The sequence below is a fragment of the Macrotis lagotis genome, chromosome 4 (assembly GCF_037893015.1).
Source record: "Macrotis lagotis isolate mMagLag1 chromosome 4, bilby.v1.9.chrom.fasta, whole genome shotgun sequence".
In the NCBI taxonomy this organism is placed as follows: domain Eukaryota; kingdom Metazoa; phylum Chordata; class Mammalia; order Peramelemorphia; family Peramelidae; genus Macrotis; species Macrotis lagotis.
In genome coordinates, this window is record NC_133661.1 from 80,314,940 (window position 1) to 80,338,997 (window position 24,058).

General features: G+C 36.6%; 1 protein-coding gene across 1 annotated transcript in view; it reads right to left on the reverse strand.

Annotated features, from left to right (window-relative positions):
* Positions 1 to 204: 204 nt before the first annotated feature.
* The window catches only part of LOC141519924 (cytochrome P450 2C19-like), a 29,588-nt gene continuing 5,734 nt past the window's right edge, over positions 205 to 24,058 (reverse strand). The window contains exons 4-10 of the mRNA XM_074231876.1: positions 22,500 to 22,649; positions 16,293 to 16,453; positions 15,805 to 15,981; positions 12,680 to 12,821; positions 7,572 to 7,759; positions 4,623 to 4,764; positions 205 to 1,341 (exon numbers count right to left, since the gene is read on the reverse strand). Of these exons, the coding sequence (XP_074087977.1) occupies positions 1,157 to 1,341; positions 4,623 to 4,764; positions 7,572 to 7,759; positions 12,680 to 12,821; positions 15,805 to 15,981; positions 16,293 to 16,453; positions 22,500 to 22,596 (1,092 nt within the window). The 5' untranslated portion in view covers positions 22,597 to 22,649 and the 3' untranslated portion in view covers positions 205 to 1,156. The remainder of the gene's footprint in view (positions 1,342 to 4,622; positions 4,765 to 7,571; positions 7,760 to 12,679; positions 12,822 to 15,804; positions 15,982 to 16,292; positions 16,454 to 22,499; positions 22,650 to 24,058) is intronic.

Below are 24,058 nucleotides of genomic sequence, written 5' to 3' on the forward strand. Positions count from 1 at the left end.
ATGAAACATTATATTTATATTTCTGCAATATGGTCATTTAAGTAATAGATTTTCTTTTCTTTTAATTTGGGTAATTTGTATTTTTGTAAATATTTCTCCATTTCAAGTATATTGTCAAATAATTAGGCAAAATAACTCTTAATAATTGCTTTTATTTCATCTTTACTGGTGGTGAATTCACTTTTTCATTTTTGATTCTGATCATTTGATTTGCTTCTTTCTTTTTTTAATCAAATTAACCAATAGTTTATCTGTTTTATTGGTTCCCCACACCACACCCAACAAAACCAACTGCTAGTTTTATTTATTTGTTCAATGGTTTTCTCTAAATTCTATTTCATTTTTAATTGTTTTTGCATTTTACAGTTATTCCCCCAATCCCACTTCCCTTCCTCCACCCCCACAGAAGGCAGTCTGTTAGTCTTTACATTGTTTCCATGCTATACATTGATCAAAATTGAATGTGCTGAGAAAAAAATCATATCCTTCAGGAAAAAATAAACATGAGAGAGAAAATTACATAATAAGTTACTTTTTTTTTTAAATTAAAGGTAATAGTCTTTGGTCTTTGTTCAAACTCCACAATTCTTTCTCTGGATACAGATGGTATTCTCCATTGCAGGTACCCTAAAATTGGGCCTGATTGTTGCATTGATAGAGTGAGCAGGTCCATTAAGGTTGATCATCATCCCCATGTTGCTGTTAGGATGTCCAGTGTTCTTCTGGTTCTGCTCATCTTGCTTAGCATCAATTCATGCAAATCCCTCCAGGCTTCTCTGAATTCCCATTCACTCTTGGTTTCTAACAGCACAAAAGTGTTCCATAACATACATATACCACAATTTGTTCAGTCATACCCCAATTGATGGACATTCACTTGATTTCCAATTCTTTTATACAAGTGATGTTTTTACCCTTTTTCATGATCCAGTAGTGGTATTGCTGGATCAAAGGGTATGCACATTTTTATTACCTTTGGGCGTAATTCCAAATTGCTCTCCAGAAAGATTGGTTGAGTTCACAGTTCCACCAACAGTGTAATAGTGTCCCAGATTTCCCACATCCCTTCCAAAATTGATCATTGTCCTTTCTGGTCATATTGGCCAGTCTGAGAGGTGTGAGGTGGTACCTCAGAGATGCCTTAATTTTATCTAATTCACAGAGAAGGTAGAAAATAGAGTTTATAAGGAGGAAGAACACAGCCAAATCCACTGGCAATTGGGGTGATGTCAATATCTTTTGGGTCAATGAGAGGTTTCAAGGTGAAATTTTGTAGAATGTTGGTAAAAATCAGAAACAACTCCATCCGAGCCAGGCCTTCACCAATACATGCCCGTTTTCCTGAAAGAGACAAATGCAAACACTTGTTACTCATAGATTCCTATTGGATTCAGGCCATTTGTATTGGCTGTGTTACCTCACCACCACCCATTAGCACTGGTCAAGAACTTTATTCCTTCCTGTCCTCTCTGCTCTAAAGCATCTCATGTAACCCCTCTCCCTTCACTCTAAAGCATCTCATGTAACCCCTCCTCTTTGTCCATGGGCCCTAATGTCTAGATGATTCACTATCTGCTTAACTCCTGGGGTAGAACTAAGAATTTCTTGGCTCTTTTGAAGATTCAAGTCTAACTACATAGTTAGAGGACTCCCTCTCAGTTTTCTCTTTCTAAATCAGTTCTCCAGGGTCAAAACAAATGCTGGGATTTTAATTCTGTGAAAAGTTATTAAAGGCCCAGAAAGATTGCAAATTCATTTATACTCAAACCTACAAAGACCAAAGTCATGGTTCCTCTTAGTGCAAAGGTGGAAAGGTCTAACAAAGGAATGGGGCACAAAGAAAAGGAGAAAGTCAGTTATGGAAATGGTGCCAAGAAATATGTTGTCAAGTGAAAGCTTCAGTGAGACACAGAAAATGGAAGGAATTTGAGAAAAGGAGATCAAAAATGATTAAGATAATTGATATAGAGCTGCCATCTAGTCTAACATCTTTCAGTATACAGATGAGCAAGAAAAAAAGGAGGGGAGAACCAAGAATACAGTCTTGCAATCAAAGGCCAGTGAACTTGTATTGAATTGCTGTAAAAATTCAGATATTTACTATGGATGGGGTGGTTAATGTTTGTCCTTCATTTTTGAAGACGACCATGACTTCAGGGAGGCAATGCCATGACAAGTACATAAACTGGATTTGAGTGAGGGGATTCTATTCTAAGTCACCAACCTCACTTTCTCCTCCAGAAACATCTGGATCCAGTGGCCAGATATGATTCAGGACGATGGGAGGCCCTGAATGCAGGGCAATCAAGGTTAAGTGACTTGCCCAAGGTCACACAGCTAGTAAGAGTCAAGAATCTGAGGCCAGGTTCAAACTCCTGTCCTCCCGACTCCAAGGCCAATGTTTTATCCACTGCATCAGAAAATAAGGCAAATGAGAGCCAACACAGTTCCATCAAGAACAGATCATTCCAAACTAACTTTAGGCCCTTTTTTTGACACTGGAAGAGAAAGGGAATGCTAGTTATAAATCACTTAGACTTGGGGCACAATATTTGACAAAGTCTTTCATATTATTCTTGTAGAAAAATTAGAAAGTTATAGAAGAGAGGGAATAATCATTTATATTGTACCAACTATGTGCTAAGCAATTTTACAAATATTATCTCATTTCATCCTCACAATAACACTGCAAATTAGGTGCTATTATTATCACCATTTTGCAGATGAGGAAACTGAGTCAAAAAGAGGTTAAGTCACACAGCTACTAAGTGTCTGAGACCAGGTCTGAATTCAGGTTTTCTTGACTCCAGGTTCAGTGCTCTATTCATTGTCTCACTAACTGTCTCCATGCAGGCTTAATCATTAAAAAAATATGTGGATTCAAGACTAGTTGGGAGAATAATTATTAATCAATAAGGGTCAATTTGAAAGTTTGTCCATAGAGTGTTGTTCTAAAATCTGTACTATTCTGATTAAAATTTGAGTAAAGGCACAAATGCTTTTCAAATTTGTAGGTGATGTATATGACAAAGATGACTGGGAGGGAAAGCAAACATACTAGATGAGTGAGAGATTTCAAAAAGTTCTAAGTAGTCTGGAACATTGTGCTTAGTCTAACAATATGAAACTGAATAAACATTAGTGAAAAGTTTGATCTTTGGACTGCAAAAATCAACCCACTAGTAAAAAGTTGAGTAAAAAATGGCTGAATAGCAATTTGGCTGAAAAAGACCTAGGAATGACATTGCATAGAAATATGGACCAATAGAATGATATGGCAGCCAAGCAAGTTAATATCATCTCAGACTTCACTAAGAGAAGCGGAGTGTGTAGTCATGAAAAGGTAAAAATCCCACTCTTTTCTTCTCTAGTCAGATCACATCATCATTTCTGACACCATATTTTAGGAAAGAAATGGATAACTGGACAATAACCTAGATGATAATTTGTGTCTTCTAGCATGGGTTTAAAGAATGGTTTAAATGACAAGCTCAATGATCTTAGAAAAAACATGGAAGACTTGCACAAAATAATGGAGTGAAATAAGCAGAACCAAAAGAGCATTTTATATAGTAATAGCAGTATTAGTGGATAGAGTACCAGCCCTGCAGTAAGGAGGACCTAAATTCAAATCTGGCTTCAAACACTTAATAATTTCTTAGCTTTATAACCTTGGCCAAGTCACTTAAGCCCATTTCCTTGCAAAAAAATTACAGGACAGCATCAAATCAAAGTTTTTCTTCCACTGTTGGAAAGAAGAAAAAAAGATTTTCTGTTTTCTTCAGAATGACCTGAGAATCATTGTCTCTCCTCTTTGCATGTGTGACTCTTCTTTCTCACAATCAGCACAAAGAAAATAAAAAGGAGACAAAATGAGGCAGCAAAGGCAACATATAACAACAAGTCACTTAAGTAAGAAAAATCCCTTCTCTTTATATATATCTATACATACATATTTATGTCTACTGCTAACCTTCTCTAGAGTGGGGGAAAGGAAAAAAGGGAGAAAAAGGAGAAAATAAATTTACATGATAATTTTAAAAGAATAGCATAATAGTTTTGTGGTTTCATGTGCAACCTTTTTTACACTACAATATTATGGAGCTGTTTATTTTATTTCATGAATTAAAAATAAAAAAATTTTAAAAACACAATGATAAGAAATTTTTTAAATGGATTAAAGTAACTGAGAGTGTTTAGCTCAGAGAAGAGAGGATTAGAAAGTGGCAGAACAGAGGGAGGATAGATGATAATTGTCTTCAAGTGTCTAAATGTTTAAATGTTCACATGGAAATGACATTAGATGAGTCCTATTTGTCCTCATACTATAGAATTATGAGCAATGTAGAGAGCTTAAGTTGAGAAGTTCCAAGAGGTAGATTTTGGATGAACATTATAAAACCTTTCTTACAATTTTCACTTTCCCAAAGTATAGTGCCTGACTCAATAGATGGTGGATTTCTTTCACTGAATGTCCTTAAGTGAAGTCTGGGGATTTTTTTTCATACTGTTCAACTCTGAAATTCTATGATTTTGTGAAGTAGCAGATCTGGAATTGGAAGCTTGGTACTCAAAGGTCTCTCTTCGTCTTTGGTGTGTAGATTTAGTGACACTTATCTTACCTATTGAAAAAGGTATGAAATAGTCACTCTTCTTAAAGTTGCCACTTTCATCGAGGAAGTGGTTGGGGTCAAACTGGTCTGCATTAGGGAACACTTCCTCATCATAGAGAACAGAGGTCAATGATGTTAATATGGTAGTGCCCTGGAAAAAACAAACATGAAATAATTTAATTATACAGAAATAATCCTAGAAGGGGGCAGCTAGGTGGCGCAGTGGATAGACACTGGCCCTGGAGTCAAGAGTACCTGGGTTCAAATCCAACCTCAGACACTTAGTAATTACCTAGCTGAGTGGTCTTGGGCAAGCCACTTAACCCCATTTGCCTTGCAAAAAAACCTGAAAAAAATTTATCTCTTTGCAACTTCATTCAGTTCTTCTATTTCTGTCTTTATGGATGAAGTGAGATGAATCTAATCACCATTCCACATGATAACCCTTCAAAAACTTGATGTTTGTTCTCTAAGTTAACATCTCAAGTCCCTTCAAATAATCTTTAAACAGTAGGATCTTAAGGTCCTGAACCCTCCTGGTTGAATTCCACTGGACAACTTCCATCATATATCAATTTTCTATCTAAAATTCAACAATTTGAACTGAATATAGTAACCATAGATGGGGTCTGACAAGGGCAGAATTTTGTGGGATCATTGGTTCCTATCCTGGATACTATGCCTCTCTTAATGCAACTTAATAGTGTATAAAGATGACTCTGAATCTAGAAGAACTGGGCTCATCTGCCATCTGTCGCACATTTATATTATGAATTCCTGGAAAGTTACCTAGCCCATCATCTCAGAAAACTCCAAAATTACATAACAATTTGCATTGAGTTTCTTAATGGGAGTTCCTTATATCAATAAAATCACAGGTCCAGTCCCATATACATACCTACATACATGCATTCCAGAATACATACAAATGGGTATAAGTATAGATATAAATATATGTATATACATGCATAGATGTTGGCTGATTTATCTATACTCATGCATCATACATCATATATCATACTTACATCTTTTAATTTTCACCTTATGCTTTTGAATCATAGTGCAGCTAAAACTCTCAAATTAATTTTTAGACAAATGATTACATAGCCATGCCTCTCTCATTCTAAACTTATGAACCTAAATTTTTTAAAACTCAAATGTAAGACTTAATTGAATGTACCAGTTGGGTATTTGGATGGAGATTCTAATATTTTGGCTACCCAAATAAGCAAACACTGTCTGATGTAGAAAATTTAGGCACCAAATGATTTAACAAAAGCATTTTAAAACAACTCTGTCTTTGATCTCTACTGTGTTGCAATATAGTTAAAGGGAATTGTAATGAAATTTTCCAGGCCAGCTAGGCATAAATTTACATATGGAATGGAAGAAAGAAAATTTTTGTGTTCATATCTAGGAAAGATTTAACTATCAAGGATATTTCCAAGTTCAAAATCAGGGAGAATCAAGTCCACTGTATTTTAAGAAACATATATAAAGAAAAAATAAAGATCTCCCAAGTGATATATGGACAAAGGATTTGAACAGGCAGTTTTTTTTCAAAGGAAGAAATTCAAGTTATTAGCCTTCTTTAAAAATGCTCCAAAGCATTAGTGATTAGATAAATTCAAAATAAAAAAGTTCTAGACTTCTACCTTAGACTATCCAATAAGCAAACCTGAATGAAAAGGGAAATAACAAATGCTGGAGGGACTGTGGAAAAAACAGGCACATTAATTCACTATTAGTGTTCATGGTCCAGCCATTTGGGATAACAATTTCAAACTATATCCACAAAGTCATTAAACTGTATACATCTTTGACACAGCAACATCCCTTATCCTCCCCCAAAAAAGTGAGAGAAAGGAGAAAAGGACCCATTTTTACCAAAATATTTTTAACAGCTCTTTTTTGTGGTAGCAAATACCTGGAAATTAAAGGAGTACCTATCAATTGGGGAATAATTTGTTCAATTACATTACAGTATGTGAATGTGATGAATACTATCAGGCTCTAAGAAATGATGAGGGGGATAGCTTCAGAAAAACTTTGAAAGGCACTTATATGAACTGAAAAAGAATAAAATGAGCAGTACCTGATAAAAATTTATATAAGAACAAAAAAAGTATAAAGACAATGCTGATCAATAAAATAAAGAACTGTGATTCCAAAGGACCCATCGTGAAGCAGGCTACCCATCTCCTGACAGAAAGAGATGATGAATTGAGGGTAAAGACTGAGACATTTACTTTTTTGGACATAGTCAACATTACAATTGTGTATATATGTTACAAGAATTTTGTTTTCATTGTTTCTTTTTTTATTGATAATAAGGGAAAGGTGGGAGAGATTCATTGCAAAAAAAATAAATAAAATCGATACCTGCCTTTATATCCTCTACAGAATGTTTGATACATAGTAAACACTTAATAAATGTTCATTGACTTTTTTTAATCTAAGAAAAGAAAAATAAGAATTCATAGTTCCAGCCTTGACTTCAGACTTTATAGATTCCATGTATCAATTCTTGGACACTGAGTCAGTAGTAAGTCTATGTTTAGTGATTCCTATCCATAAGGAAGAAAGTATGGACATATTACAGAATCCTACTGCTTCACTTCCCAGTGGGAAGCATGATATATTCTAACCTAGCTCTTGGTAGGTATTTCTATCAAATAAGATCAAATAAGAGCAGAAATAAGATTAATGCTTGGAAATTACAAAAAAAGGACAATTTTCAGTTATATAAAAGGTATAATTTTCTGCTGATTTAAGTGTCAAAATGGAATGTTAAAAAAATGGAATGAACTGCTTTTTGGCTAGGTAGGATATCTAGTGGATATTTATAGGCAGAAGCTTATAACTGGTTGGATTAAATTCTTGAGTGCCCTTTTCTCTCCAAGAGTCAATGATTCTATAATTTTGCTAAGAGATAGCATAGATCAAAAAACCACTGACCTTAGGGATTACATATTGTCTGAATTGAGTGTCTTCTTTGGCTGCATGGGGCATGTTGGAGGGGACTAAATCAAGGTGTCTCTGTATCTCATGAAGGAAAGCATCGGTATAAGGCATACTGTTTCTGTCCTTCAAGCAGGGACATCGTTCTCGGCCAATCACTCGGTCAATTTCTTCATGAATTTTATCTATAAAAATGGAATAAAAGGATGTTAAAAGTGAGGAAGAAGGGAAAACACATTTCCAATCACTTCTCTGATCAGTCATTCAGAGCAACCTCAAGATCTTCTCTTTACTAGAAAATATAGTTTCTTGGGAAAGCTGAAAAGTCCACAGACCAGTCATCTGAGTCACATGCTCTCAGACTACAAGTCTTGTGTTGTCTGTAGACAAATGCAGGTCGAGGGCTTTTGGCAGGATGACTCACTGGATAGGTACAAATTATATCTGTTTGTAGTTATGTGATTAGCAGGGAATCCAGATGCACTAGTTTTTCCTACCAGTAGGATAGGATACATTTGCCACAAAGAATGAAACCCAAGTAAGAATAAACCTGGGATTTTTTGGCTAAAGGGTCCTCCTTGCCTTACTAATTATTCAATATAAGAGATAGACATTATTTATGCATGTTTTGGAAATAAAATCCTTATTTTTCATTCTTAAACCTGACCCTGCCCCCCACAAAGCTCTAAGCACTCCACAATGCCTGCTTTAGTTACCTTCATGACTGTTGGAAGGAATTATTCTTAGCCACCCATTCAACCAGTAGAAGACTTCACATGCTTGGAGTAGACACCCCCTCCCCAACTCACTGATGGGTTTGAGATCCCTCCATTACCCTCACCCTGATTTAGCCCATCTGCTTAAATGATTTATCAGGTCCTGGCCACTTTGCATGCTACAGGTTCTTGAAGCTATGAGCCAAGACCAAAGTGTAGGGAGTGTTGGTATATGATATTATGTTTGCAGATTATACAATTACTCAATGCAGCCTCTGAAGCTGAGATTCAACAAAGTATAGATCAATTCTCTGCTGCTTCTGCTAATTGTGGTCTAAAAATTAACACTAAATGCATGTGCTCCATCAGCCAGCACCACATCATCCATATGTGGAACCATCGAATACAGCAAATGGAGAAGTTTTGAGCACTGTGGACAAGTTCAATCATCTTGGCAGTGTCCTTTCCAGGAAGGCACATATTGATAATGAGATTGACACACATTGCCAAAGCTAACACAATATTTGGGAGGATCCAAAAGAAAGTGTGGGAGAGAAGAGTAATTAGACTGACTACAAACTGAAGATCTACAGGGCTGTTGTGTTGGCCTCACTGCTGTACACCTGTGAAACCTGGACAGTCTACCAGGGCCATGTAAGGAAACCAAATCACTTCCATTTAAATTGTCTTAGGAAGACACTGAGGCTCTTTCTTGAGTAAACTGCCAAGCATTCTTCAATGCTACAGAGAGTGCAACTATGATGGACTGACCACTTTGTTAGAATGCCAAACATACACTTGTCAAAAAAGATTATTTTATAAAGAACTCACCCAGGGCAAGGACTCACAGAGAGATCAGAAGAAATGATACCGGTACCCCCCAAGGGTCTCTCTTAAGAACTTTGGAATTGAGTCACGGACATCAGAGAGGGTGATGTGCTCTATGAGCAAGGCAGAATTAAAGCAGGTCAAAGGATACGTGAGGTATGTAAGCTTAGGGTAAACATCCCAAGTGATCACATGGACAATTTGTGCCTATTTGTGGTGGAAAATTCTTAACTCACATCGGTCTAATCAGCCACAGTCAGACACACTGTAATTCATCTCTAACATAGTGATGCCATTTTGGCCGTCTTTAGTAAAGAAGGACAAGAACCAACTCCCACACACATCCTCTACAATTGAGTGACACCAGTCTTCATGCTGTTTCTTGAACACAATGCTCACACTCCTGACTTCAAGCTTTTTCATTGTCTATCCTGGATTCCCTGCCTTCCTTCAAGATTTGACTCAAATCCCATTTCCTGCAAGAGACATTTTCTATATCCCCATATCCTCATACCCCCTACCCCAACTGCTGAAGTCTCCCCTTGGAGATTGCCTTCCATAACTCTGTATTTATCTAGCATGGACAGCTAGGTGGTACAGTGGATAGAGCACCTGCCCTTGAATCAGGAGGATCTGAATTCGAATTTAGCCTCAGACACTTGACACTGACTAGCTTGTGACCTTGGGCAAGTTCCTTTACCTTGATTGCCTTGCATCCAATGCAACTTGATTCATAGCTGACCACTGGACCCAGATGACTTTGGAGGACAAAGTGAAGCTATTGAAATAATACAGTACCCCCTCACACAGATCCAGTTCACATACTTGTTCAGAAATCATCTTCCTTCTGTCATGGTCTTCTTTGAGAATGAAGAATAAACATCATTTATCTAGCCCATATATATCTGTTTACATGTAACCTTTTCCTTTAGAATTACAGTTCCTTAAAGGCAGGGAGCATTTTTCTTAATCTTTCTCTGTCACCCCCTAACTTAACAAAGTGACTAGTACAAAGTAAATCATAATAAATGCTTATGACTGATTAACTATCATAATGTAATTCTCTATCCAAGTAGATCTATAAATCAAGGTTTACCTCTGCATGTTTACTATGTTATAAATTATCATTTACAATTTCTAGCAATTCTCATTTTGCCAGTTGCTTTCAAAATGAACAAGTCTCCATTTTAACTCATTGTATTTTTAATATGTTGGTGCTGTACATGTTGGTGTCATTGATCACTCATCCTTCTGTTTGAGGAGAAGTGGCATAGCACCTCAGGAAGAGGACAAGACTTTTCCGAGGGTTGCAAGAGCTGAGTTCTAGTTTAAATTCTCTTAATCTACCAAGCTAGATGTTTGCCAAGTCAGTCTTTGGGACTTCAGGCTCCTCATCTGTAAAATGAAGAGGATACCTGCCTCATTGATCTCACAGGACTGACCAGACACCCAAATGAATATTTAATACTACCATCAAACCCAACAAAACACAAAAATAAATCAAGGTGAGAAAAAGTAATAGAATATAATACGGAGCAGACCAACTCTTCCTTCTGGTCCTATCTCACAAGGACACAAGGCAAGGGAAAAAAAGTGGGAACAGAGAAAAAAGGAGCAGGCCGCTTTAGGAAGAGCACCAAGCAATGTAGTATCTTCAGAAAAAAACTAAGTTCAATTGCAACTCAGAGGATGGAAGGAATCTGAGAAGACATGTCTTCTACAAGAATTAAAATAACCAATATCATGCTGCCAGGAACTCTAGTGATCATCTAATCTAACATCCCTCAATGTGCAGATGAGAAAGCTGAAGCTTAGAGAAATGAGCTGATTGCCTACGCTTCACATGGGTCACAGAGCTGTAATTCAAATACAAGTCTCCTGACTCTAATGCTAGTGCTCTTTCCCCTGTAATAATAAAGGAAGATTCAACAGACTATAGTATAAAGAATACAGTGAGGGATAGGAAATAGTAAGGGCTAGGAGCAAGTGTATGCCAGATGATTCTAGATATCCTGCATAGCATAGGTTCTCAGGCCAGCTAGCATGCCGGTGGATATCCACTTAGCATCAGTGGGAAGGCAGGCACCACCCCATTCTCAGAAAGGGGTTTGGTGACTCTAGGATCCTGGTAAGATGGCAGCTCAAGCAACTAGCACTGGATAGGGATTGGGCGTTGAGTGTGAAGTAGAGAAGTAGAGAAGGGTCAGCATCCATTGGATATCAGCAAAGGGACAAAAAATACTACCAAGCCGTTTATTTCTGGCTTAGGCCAGGCAACAGATTATAGATCCAGACTCTGAATAACACTCTATCCAGATTCAAAGAAAATGTAGGTTGCCAGAGATGAATTTTCTTTAGCCATAGAAACTCATAAAACTATCTACTAAAATGTGTTAAGAATTGAATTATACATTGGTAAAGGGAATATCTCCACAAACAAAATCAAAGATGCTTTCAAATGTTAACTTGTTATTGTGAACAAGGTAGGAAATAGAGTCATCCTAAAGCAGGAATTCTTAGCCTGAGGTCCATCCCAAAGGGTTTGTGCTTAGATTTCATAGTGAGAAAACTTTTTACATCTTTATTTTAATATAATTGGTTTCTTTGGTAACGTAAATTTTATTTGATTCATTAAAAAAAAAACCCTTATTCTGAGAAAAGGATCACCAGACTGCCAAAGGAAAGCAGTGAACACACACCACACACCACACCACACACACACACACACACACACACACAAACACACACATAGAAAGACACACACAAATACAAAAGGTTTAGTATCTCTGTCCTAAAGGAAAGAAGATAGCCTCCAGACTCTCATCTGCATAGCATAACATTTAGGATGTTGTTCCAAAGACTTCAAAAAATCTGTGATTTCACTACTGTGAGAATTTTCTGTCATTAATGTAGTCTCTCTATAAATACAGGATCATAGCTACTCTACCTTTTAGTACACACATTCATGAGTTTCTATGACCAATACCAAGAACAACAACAAAATCATCGGATCACAGATTTAATCCTAAAAGATACTTTAGAGTTCATCTAGCCCAATCCCTTCAACTGAGACCAAGAAAGATTACCTTGTTCAGGGTCACATAGCTAATAAATATCTGAAAGAATTTGACACTAGTCCAAATTCCTATGGCAACTGACTTTCCAATACTCATTAAACATAGTCAGAATGGTACTCAAGCAATAGAAACATGGTCTTTCACTGGATCTTGACTCAAAAACCTTCCCAGTTCAATTGGACTTTCTTGAGTTTGCAATCTCCCATGTGCCTTTGAGATCCTAGAGCCATCTACATGCCAAATGTTTTAATGGAACATTTTAAGATTATTATAATAAAACATTGCACAATTGCTGTGATCTGTTTAGTGCACAAAGCATTCTCTTTGCAATAACCAAGGAAGAAGGGAGCAATTTGGAGATGCAAGAACTAATGTTTACTTCATAAAAACAGAAGTTTCATAGCAGAGTCTAAATAGAACCACAAGCCCCTCTCTAGCTGACTTTCCTTCAAAGCTTCATTGTCATTATTATGTATCAGTATACCTGTTATTTCAGGATATTTCAGCAGAATTAGAAGTCCGTATCTCAGAGTAGTGCTGGTTGTCTCTGATCCCGCAGTAAATAGCTCACTTATCGTAAGGGTCAAGTTTTCCATGGTAAATTCAGACTTTTGGTTTTGCTTTTCCTAAAGAGAATTTGATACAGTTGATTTATAAATAATTTAATTGGATTAGGTTTACAAATAAACCAAAATGAAGAAAAAAGTTAGAAATTAGATATATAATATATCCAAGACATTTCTATGCCCTTCAAAAAATTTTTGGAAGAGTCTTGTGAAATAAACAGAATTTATTAGTAAATCAGAATGAAAAATAAATAACAGGAACAGCTAGGTGGCACAGTAGATAGAGTAGTGGCCAAGGAATCACAGGACTTCAGATCACATGTGACTTTAGACACTTAGCTATGTGACCCTGGTCAAGTCACTATTTCCAATTACCTCCAGAAAAGAAAAAACAATTTATATATAATGATTTATACAAAGCCATTTTATATACATTATCTCATTTAACTCTCATTAAAAAATTGTGACTTTTGGTGAAGCATTATATAGAGACCATAAAAATATCAAGAGAGAGAGGCGGAGAGAGATCCTGTGTGTGTGTGTGTGTGTGTGTGTGTGTGTGTGTGTATGTATACACACACACACATACACATATATGTATATATATATATATATATGTACAGGTATATGAGGGGGCTAAAGAAATCCCCAAATATCTCATAGATAATGAAATAATGAGTGCTAGACTCAGGGCTCAAACTCAGCTTTTGCTGACGCCCATATTCACTACCTTTTCCATCAAATAAGGTTGTCTCTTTAAATTAGTCCTACTACTCCTGCTTCCTGAGATGTTAATATGAAGGAAAAGGACTTATTTAAGACTAGAATCGAAAAAAGATAAATATTCCAAGGATTGAAGATGAGAATATAGAAATAGGTACTCTGGAATCCAATTTAATTCAAGTCAACAAGTACTTACAGCTTTCGAGGCAAAAGTAGAGCATGAAATTCTCCCTACTCTCCAAGTGTTTTTAACTTTTTGAGAGAAATACACTCTCATTTATAAAATTATCTATCTATCTATCTATCTATCTATCTATCTATCTATCTATCTATGTGTGTGTGTATATATATATGTATGATTTACATTCATGAAACCATGATTCTGGGATTATATGCTAGATTATGTTTTAGAAGAAACTCAGATAATAAAGAGGTCAACTTTGAGGAAAGCATAATATAGGAAGATGGATTTAAGTTGTACCTTACAAGATGAGAAATATTTGTTAAAGTATAGAAATGGCACAGTGAATTCTAAGAAACTAGACTGGAGGATTCATTTTAGGGAGTAACAGGAGCTAAAATTGAAAATGGAAGGTAGGATCAGGTTAAAAAAAAAACTTAAGTTAACAAGATGAGGATTTTATATTTGCTTTTCTCTTTTCAAAGACCTAAAGTGAGTTTTTTACATATATAATTATGATGTGAATAGTATTATAGGGAGACTAAACAGGCAGTGATATTTTACAAGGCAGATTGGATTGAGAAAGTCTGATGATGGGGAGATACCTCAAGAAGATCAGAAAAAAGAGGGAAAAGGCCCATATGTTCAAAAATACTTAAAGCAGTTCTTTTTCTCAAAAGGCCAATAATTGGAAACTAGGGGTGTTCATTAACTGGGCAATGATTGAATAAATGATAGTATAAGAATTCAATGAAATACATTTTGCCATAAGAAATAAGAATGGTTTCAGAGAAACCTGGGAAGACTTCAAAGAACTAATACAATGAAATGGGCAGAAGCAAGAGAACAATTTTTAGGTGACAGCAATTGTGTAAAGACATGCAACTTTCAAAGACCTAGAAACACTGATTATCAAGATAACAGATCACAATCTAGGAGGTCTCAGGTCTCACCATGAAATGTATTGCCACCTCCAGATAGAGAGGAATGAAAGTATGGACTCCGGCTTATCTTTTTGTTTTTGTTCTTGTTTTGAAACATGGCAAAAAGAGGAATTTTTTTTTATTCACTATACTTCTTTGTAACTCCCCCCGCTTTATTTTCAATTGGGGAGAAGATAAGGCATATCTGAACATTATTTCTTCCTATAGTTTCTTCTCCAAGTGAAAGGGAATGACAATGAGAATTCCCAAGTTCTTACTTGTCTCTGTATTTAAGGTCCACATAAACAGGTACTGTGACTGGTCTGTTCCTTCTGAAGAAACAATTTGGAACTATGTCCAAAAAAACCACCTACTTCCACTTGCTTTCTCAGTGACCTACTATGTTTACTAATGCACTAAATTCATTTGGACTTCTATTCTATTCCAATAAGCATCAGTCAATTAATATGATTCCATGGGGGCAGTGATTATAAGTTCTGTATAAGCTCAGAGCTATGAACTAAAGTTTGTAACATCATTTGCATAATCATAGGAAGCTAGTTAGAAGCTGTCAACTCTTGTTTTTCTTTGTCTTGGTGATCAAGGCCAGGGTGGCAGAGGTGATTAAACTTTTTTTTTCATTTTCGCAAGGCTGTGGGGTTAAGTGACTTGTCCAAGGTCACACAGCTAGATAATTATTAAGTGTCTGAATCCAGATTTGAACTCAGGTCCTCTTGACTCCTGAGTCAGTGCTCTATCCACTGCACCACCTAGTTGCCCTGTGACTAAATTTACAATTCATTTTTGTTGTCCAACATGAGCAAATGACCATCTTATGACTACCCAGTCAGCAGAGATGCCCCATGTTTCACCCAACTTGTGACACTGCTGACATAATGTTTTGCTTATTCTAGCCTAATCATCATATGTCAATCAATGAAATGATTGAAATAGCTATTGAATGTCAAGATAACAGGGCTTATAAAAACAGAACTCTGAGAGGACATCTCAAATCATGAGGAAGATCTGAGTCCTCTTCATTATGAGGGACCATGGACCCTTTAACAAAGTGTCTTTGGTTCAGAGCTCTGCCTCAGTCTCTTTTAGTGTTGGTGGAACAATTTTAATTGCATACACATGAATATCACTAAGAATATACCCTAGGATTCAAATAACCCATGATAAGTGAACCATCAACCTGCTTCTCTCATTGTACCTGCTCCATTTTCATCAGGAAGTAGTCAATAAAGTCCCGAGGATTGTTGATGTCCAGGGTCTCTAGGTGTTCCTTCACTCTCTCCCCAATAAAATTATGCAGTATTTGAGAATTATTAAGGAATTTCCTATGAGGTCCTGGGAGATAATGCACTATAGATGGGATAAAATTGTACATCTATGAAAACAAAAAAGATTATATAATCTCTTTTTAATTATTAGAAAAGATAATTCTTCACTTTAAGATTCAGATTGTACTTGGAAGAAAAACCTGAATAGTAAGCAGTAGACAGAGCAATTATAAGACAAATCCTCTGCTCTGTCTTCAGTGGTTCTTATTCATGAGGAAGAAGGCATAGACACATTCCAAAATCCCACTGCTTCCCCTCCCAATGGGATGCATGATAGAGTCTAATCTAATTCCTAGTAATCACTTCTATCAAATAAGGAAAAATGGCTTCTACCCAGGAAGAGAAATACTGGTCTCACCTTTATCCATGGGGAGGTCACTATTTTGATGCTTTCATCTAAAACTTCCATTAAATAGAGAAATTTCTGGTCATTGTATTCAAAACGTTTATGGAAAACGACAGAGCAGATGACATTACAGGGAGCACACTCCAGCATGAATTTGGGATCACAAGGCTCTCCTAAAGAATGAGAGGGAGAAAAAAGAAAGGGAAGATTTAACCTATATTTTCAATTAAATATCATTGAGATTTCAAGGTTAAGGTTTGCCTTCCTTGAAGAGCAGTGGCACCTATCTCTCTCAAACAGATCTAGCTTACAAGTTGACTCGTATGAAACTATTTCGACCATAATAAAGCATTTTGCTTTAGTAGTAGTAATTATGGTCATAATAGTGGTCTTTATAGTTGGAGTAGGAGCAGCAACACCAATAGTAGTAAAAGTAGTAGACATCATTACAGTCAAAGTAGTTGTAGTCCATGGTGGTGGTGGTGGTGGTAGGAGGAGGAGAAAGAGGAGGAGAAGAGAAGAAGAAGAAGAAGAAGAAGAAGAAGAAAGAAAGAATATACTTTATCTGATTTGTTTCTTCAAATTCCCCTTCTATTGGGAAGGAACATAGTCCCACAACTGGTAAGGGAGGTAAAATTCAACTCTAGATCTATACTTTGACTGCCAAAGTCTGACAAGTAATGTCCAAAGCATGGATTCCAAAGTCAGTGTTCTTTCTAACATACCACAATACTTCCTTTGTCAAAAATCTGTCCCCCAGGTGAACAGGTCCACACCTATAATCCCAGATACCAGGAAATCTGAAGCTGGCAAGTCTCTTGAGCTTGGAGGTTCAAATCAACAGTGAACTAAGTCAACTGGGCAACTATACTAGGTTAATAATTAATATTATGAGTCCTCAGGAAGGGAAGAGGAGAGGTATGACCACTTTGTCTAAAGAGGGTGAACCAATACATATAGGAAATGGAACAGATCAAAGCTCTCCTTAGAATCAGTAGTGGATTCAATGCATTAAATAGCCTCTGCACCATCTCCCCTATTTGTGAGATTCAGTCTTTAAAAAATAAAATCTGTTTCCATCATCTTCTTTCCAAATCAGACTTCACTTTCATACTTTCATTTCTGTGAATGATTTACCATTCACAAAGTTATTGATACTCAACACCTCTAATGATTTTCTCTCTCCCTTACTCTCCACATCTACTTCACTTCTAAATACTATTACTTCTTCATTCTATCTCTTACATATATCTAAAACTAGACTCCATACTTTCCCATACCCCAACCCTTTCCTCTTGCTAACTTCTCTATCACTATTAAGGGTAGTACTATTGTCCCAGTGACCCTGTCTCACAACTTGAGTGTCATCCTCAACTCCTTACTCTCGCAAACCTCCCAAATCCAATCTATTATCAGATCCTGTCAATTTTTCCTTCCTGACTTCTCTTGTTTATACTCCCTCTCTTGACATTGCCATCCCCTAGGTGCAGGCTCTCATTACTTCTCTGAACATTGCAATAGACTTTTGATTCGTTCAAATTAAATGGTCTGTCAATAATAATTGATTAGTCAATTATTGTGAGTTAGGCACTATTTTAAGCATTGAAGATAAAAAGAAGGGTAAAAGTCCCTTTTCTCAAGGAACTTTTCAGCATGCAAACACTGAGGTAGCACAAATTATAGAGAGAGATAATCTCAAGGGAGTGCATTAGAAGTAAAGGAAATCAGAAAAGGCTTCATGTAGAAAGAACAGAATTACTTAGTACCTGCTCTCAAACCCATGGAAACCCCTTCAATTCCTACTCATTAAATACTTAAAAGTATTGTGCTGTAAACTTAGGGGAATCCAGACGTGATGATAACATGCCTCTAATACATTAGCTGTCCCTTATGGATGCAGATCATCTGTAAATTTGACCAGCATATCAACTTTGCTTTTATTCAAGTCACTGATAAAAATGAAGATTAGCTTGTGTTAGAAGCAGATGTATCCAGGGAATGAGTCATCCAATTTGGCTTTAATGCAGAGAGCACTAAAAGAAATAATTTGAAATGAAATAGAGAGCTAGGTTGGAGCCAGGATATGATAACAGGCACACTGTGGAGTTTTGAACAAAACAGTGACATGGACAAACCAGTTATACTAACAGCATATATGAAAACAGTCTATTAGAGAGAGGCAATAAGGGCAGAGAGATCAATGGGGGGTGACTAGGTGGCTCGGTGGGCTCGGTGGATCGAGAACCGCTCTTGGAGTCAGGAGTACCTGGGTTCAAATCTGGTCTCAGACACTTAATCATTACCCAGCTGTGTGGCCTTGGGCAAGTCACTTAACTCCATTGCCTTGCAAAAATCTAAAAAACAAGCTAGTATAGCAAGTAGAAAAAGTTATAGTTGTCAGTGATATTATAGAGGGCTTGGCAACTGACTGGATATGAAGCAAGAGTAAAGGAAACTGAATTGTGATTGGGAAGACAAAAGACCTCAACAAAAGAGGGAAGTTTGGAAGACAAATATATTTAAAGATGAAAAAATGATGAATTAATTTACAGAAATTTTGAATTTGAGATTCAAATAAAATATCCAGATAAATTTCCTCTAAGTAACTGGTAATTCAAAGCTAACTGAAGAGAAGGTTTAGAAGAATAGATTTGGAAATTAGCTGTGTTTAGAATCCATGAGCTCATATGATATGTGCAAGAGGGACAAGATGAAAAGTGGAGAAAATATCTTGGGATAGGGTCCAGGACACACACACACACACACACACACACACACACACACACACACACACACACACACAGACACCTTGAATGTACTTTGACTTCAAAGTAAGAAGATGATAGAATCCCTAATAGGAAGGGGTGGCTCCAGGATCAACAGCTGTATAAAGGTCCTAGAAAATGAGAATTTAGGGAAAGCCAAAGATTTAACAAACAAAAGATTGTGGGTAACTTGTCAACAGAGTAAATCAATAAAATACAGGAGTCAAGACCAAGATTTGGTTGAAATTATTTTACGTGATTCATTCTAGGAATAGGGCAACAAAAGAGGAAAAATAGAGAAGGATAGCTTTAAAAGACAGGTGAAGTTTTTTTTAAGGATGTTAGAAACCTGAACAATTTTTTAAGCAATAGGAAAGAAGCCAGCAACTGAATAGGGGGCACCTTAGAAAGGAGAAAAACCTCCTGACACTGGAACAAAAAGGGAAGGAAGATGTGATAAAGTGGGAAAGTTTTGTTCTAATTGAAATACTCTGAGGTTGAGATCACCTTCTGGGTAACCCTAAGCCTCTCCAATTTCACCTGGTGGCAGTTGTCTAAAGAGTTAGTTCATGAGGAAATATTCCATTTGCATGTGTTCTGGTTTCATATCTACAGGGGTATATTAATATTGTTTTACTGTATTTATTTGTTTGTTTGTTTTTTTCCATTAGAAAACTATTCCTAGTAAAAAAAAAATTGTGTATAGAAGGGAATGCAAAACTGGATAATGACCAAACTATGACAGTCTTCTTTTCCCTCTCAGCTCCCATCTTCCCCCATATGCACACACACACACACACACACACACCCATATACTAATTTTGTTTTACATTGAAAAGATAGCTATTGGAAAGAAATTGTGGCATTGGATTATGAATCAATTCACACCTCTGCCCCCCAGTGTACTTTGGTCTCCTAAATTTAGGAATCCATAGAATTTATATAACTCTTACTATAAGTCAAATAACTATGTTTAAATACCTCACACTTCTCGTTTCATTTGTGCCTCACAATAACCCTGGGAGAAAGGGGCTGTTATTATCTCTGTTTCACAGATGAAGAAACTGAGAAAACAGAGGTTAAATGACTTACTAAGGGCTACAAAGCTGATAAGGATCTAAGGTTGGATTTGAACTCAGCTCTTCCTGATTCCAGAAACAGATCTCTCTATTCCCTCTGCCATCTAGCTACTGAAGATGAAGAAAGGGCACCCTCGACTGAAACTCTTATAATATAGTGGGAGATGGAAGAGTGGACACACTGACCTTTACCCTCTTCATCTTCCTGAGGAGTGAAGCAAAGCTGTTTGCTGTCTCCTCAAATGACTCCTGCCAGACCCTGCTCAGACCCAAATTATCCTTTACTGTTGACATGGCTGGAAAGTATGACAAAGACCTCCAGGTTAATGATTCCAGCTATAATCTTTCCACCAGGCCTCTTCTTTTGGATTTCTTTCACAAGTTACACCACCCCATCTCACTATTCTTACAAGTATGGCACAAGACCTTTTATACTCTACTGTTCTTTACTACTGTCATGATCCTTAGAAGCATTGGGTGGCCACTGTGGTCTTTGCATACAAGAAGGGAAAATTTGTTCTTAAACACAAAATAGAAACAGCTGGATAGAAAGGCACAGAGAGCTGGTCATGGAATCAGGAAAATCTGAGTTCAAATCCCACCTCAGTCACTTTAATAGTTGTGAGACCAAGGGAATGACATTTAACTCCCTATACCTCAGTTTCCTCATCTGTCAAAACAGTTCAGTAAAGCACCTACCCCTCCAGGTTATTGTGAGATTAAAATGAGATAATAAAATTTTGCAAACTTAAAGTACTAAATAAATGCTAACTTCATAATAGTAGCAGTAGTAAGAGACACAGCAAAAAATGTTTTTGAGAAGTTAATCAAAAGTTTTCTGAAGCTAATAGAAAGCTGTCTCAAAAAGAGAAATCTGGGAAATGCTTATTATAATCATTATTTTTTTTTCTTTTGCAAGACAATGGGGTTAACTGATTTACCTAAGGTCACACAGCTAGGTAATTATTAAGTGTCTGAGGTTGAATATGAACTCAGATCCTCTAACTCCAGGGCAGTATTCCATCCACTGTACCACCTAATTACTGCCTTATTAAAAGCATTACTAAAAATTAAGTAGGCCATTACAATATATCTTATCTTCTACAGTAATACTTTTTTCCTGGTCTTGATCATTGTTACTGCTTTCTTTATAATGAATAACTTCAACCCTAGAGGAAATTATATTTTACCATAAATGTCTTGTTGAAAGCAATTGAACTGCTGTGTACTGACTCTAAATAAACAAAGAAAACATCTCTTCTTGCAGTAGGGTAGCTGTGGTAGGCAAAAAGGGAGTAGAGTGATAATGTAGGAGAGATACAAGAATTATATAATCAAATTGGACAAATGGCTTATGAGGGTGTAGATGTGTTTAAACTAAGAAAGTGTCAAAAAATTACTTTTGTCCCGGGGATCTTTTTGATAGATTATTAAGATAAAATAAATTGATGAGAATAAAAAGAATGAAGTAGTGAGAAAGAGAGGTCATGGAGGATAAGTGTGATTCCAATGGACCCTGACAAATTAACTCAATTCTAGTTTGTTCCTCTCTTTCCTCTTTTTATATAGCAAAGTATAAAGAGCTGAAGAACCTCTTGATTCCTATAAATAATTATAATGAAAAATGCTTTTTTCTGATAGTTTTTTCTTACCAAGAGCAATAGAATTGAGGTTACTGATCCTTTGTGAACATTACTTCATTTGAAGTTGAGAGAGAAAAAAAGAAAAAGACAGAGAGAGAGAAAGAGAAAAAGAGTGAGAGAGAGAGAGACAGAGAGAGACAGAGAGAGACAGAGACAAAGAGAAGATTCTCATGACATGGAGGTGACTCCAGAGACCAAATTCTTGACAGGTTCTATTGTCCAAGGACCAGTCTAATTAAGTACATAAAGATTTATTGGAGATTAGCCAGTGAATGATGATTCATGGAATACCACAAAATAAGATAAAATATCCTTAAGTCTTGTGTATGCGTATCCTTCCTGTTTCTGCGGTGCCCAGAGGTAGAAAAGATTGTAGTTGTCCCAGAGTTGGGACTAACACCGCAAACTTTTGACTGTTAGCTCAATCTTCTTTCCACCATTGCCTTCCCCACGTATCGAATGTAAACCCATCAGGACTACTATATTATGTTCCCTGTGTTTTTTTTTTCTCTCAGTAGTTTCCAGGTTTCAGGGTTTCCAGGAATGATTAGAGTTTAATAGGACTGAAAGATCAAATACTCTCCATGTGTGACTATAATCGATGTCTTGAGACTACTTCAGTCTGAGAACCAGAAACTTTTCCTATAATTAGTGATATAAAGTAAAAAAGAAAAAATAAATCTTAAAAGTAAATATAAATTAAGTGAATAAATAAAGTAAATAAGTACCAACCATTTGCTTTCTTTATTTCCTTCACTAGACATTTTGCCTCTTCTTGGACTCGCTCCTCAATGCTCCTCTTCCCCATCCCCAAATTTCTCAGGGTCATGAGGGAGAAGCGGCGGAGTTGTTTCCATCTCTCTCCATTGCTGAAAATTAGTCCTATGAAGAAGATCACAGAAAGAACAAGGAATTCCCCTATGTCTTCATTTCCAGCAGGAGGAGAAATGGGGGGGTGACAATAGAATTGATGGTCCAGCAAGCATGGAAATGAACAGCCTCAGACTTAGAAGTTCCTTTGTGTCTCTTGCCCCAAAGTGTTCAAGCTCAAGGATTCTTGGTCACTCCAACTTCTGCTTTGGATGATGGACACAAGGGTGGTAGTTCTCAGTTTGCTTTCTCCTCTATTAGCACTGTTCCCTCTTCCATCCCAAACTCCACTCTCCCCTCACCCATCATAATCACAAATCCACTCGATGATCAGATAGATATTCACATCATCTTTATTGTAAAGAAATAGTCATAAGTCTGGAAGCCAGGTGGAATTTATTTTTTGAGACTCTAAATGACTATAGAATAAATTAATTTTATGTCCATATCTCTTTTGGTTCAGGAATTGAAATGCTCTTAGAGGAAAGTTGAAGTTCCAGCTTCCCTACTCTAAGAAAGGAGAATAGACAATTGTTGCTAATATTTTTGTGGGTTACTAAAGATATACTTGGGCAAGTCCCCATAAAGAGAGATGCTTTCAGTGACACCTATTGGTCACCCTTACCCTCTATAATTAAAATACAAAATATAATTGCATGTCTCTGGAGAGAGACTTCCCATGATAAGCCACAGATACTTATGTCCTATAAACAGGAGGTCTTTTGGAACCATCCTTCCCCTTGGTACTGTGAAAGACCTTGCAACAGGTAGTACCTAAGAGTCAGAATGAATTTCTTGCCAGGCTCTAACTTCATTTTCTTTTTTAATGTGGTCACTAGGCCAGAAAATCCAGGAAATGCCTTTATATAGTCTACTTGGGTTTCAATAATGCATTTGCGAATATTTTTCATGAAATATTTAGGGATGAGATGAAGGAGAAAACTGGTCAGATTGCCAGAAGGTGCATATCAAAGTGATCAACAGCAAGACATACAAGTTTAAGGTCAATTTCCCGTAAAGAAAAACCAATGTAGAGATGAGATTATCAATCATGGACTACTGACTAAAAAAAAAAAAAGGAAACAATTCTGACCAACTAAAGGATGAAATCAATAAATGGACCTTTGAGAATGACAGTAATGATGGAGGGGGTAGAAGGTTGTATCAAAATACATAAACTGGAAAGGTGAGAAAAGTAAGTTTATCTTCCTTTCCTCAGGGGTTTCTGCTTTTCTTACTCCTTCTATATTACCTATAATATCCACAACCACCATTTCAATCTTTTCGTTCTCTCTATCTCAACTGGAAATTTTTTAGAAAAGAACTAGAGATAAAAAGATGTTCTTATCACCATCCTCTCCTCCCCAGTGTGTCCCTGATTTAGGGATTTGGTTGGAAGTGGGCATATTTCTACCCATGTC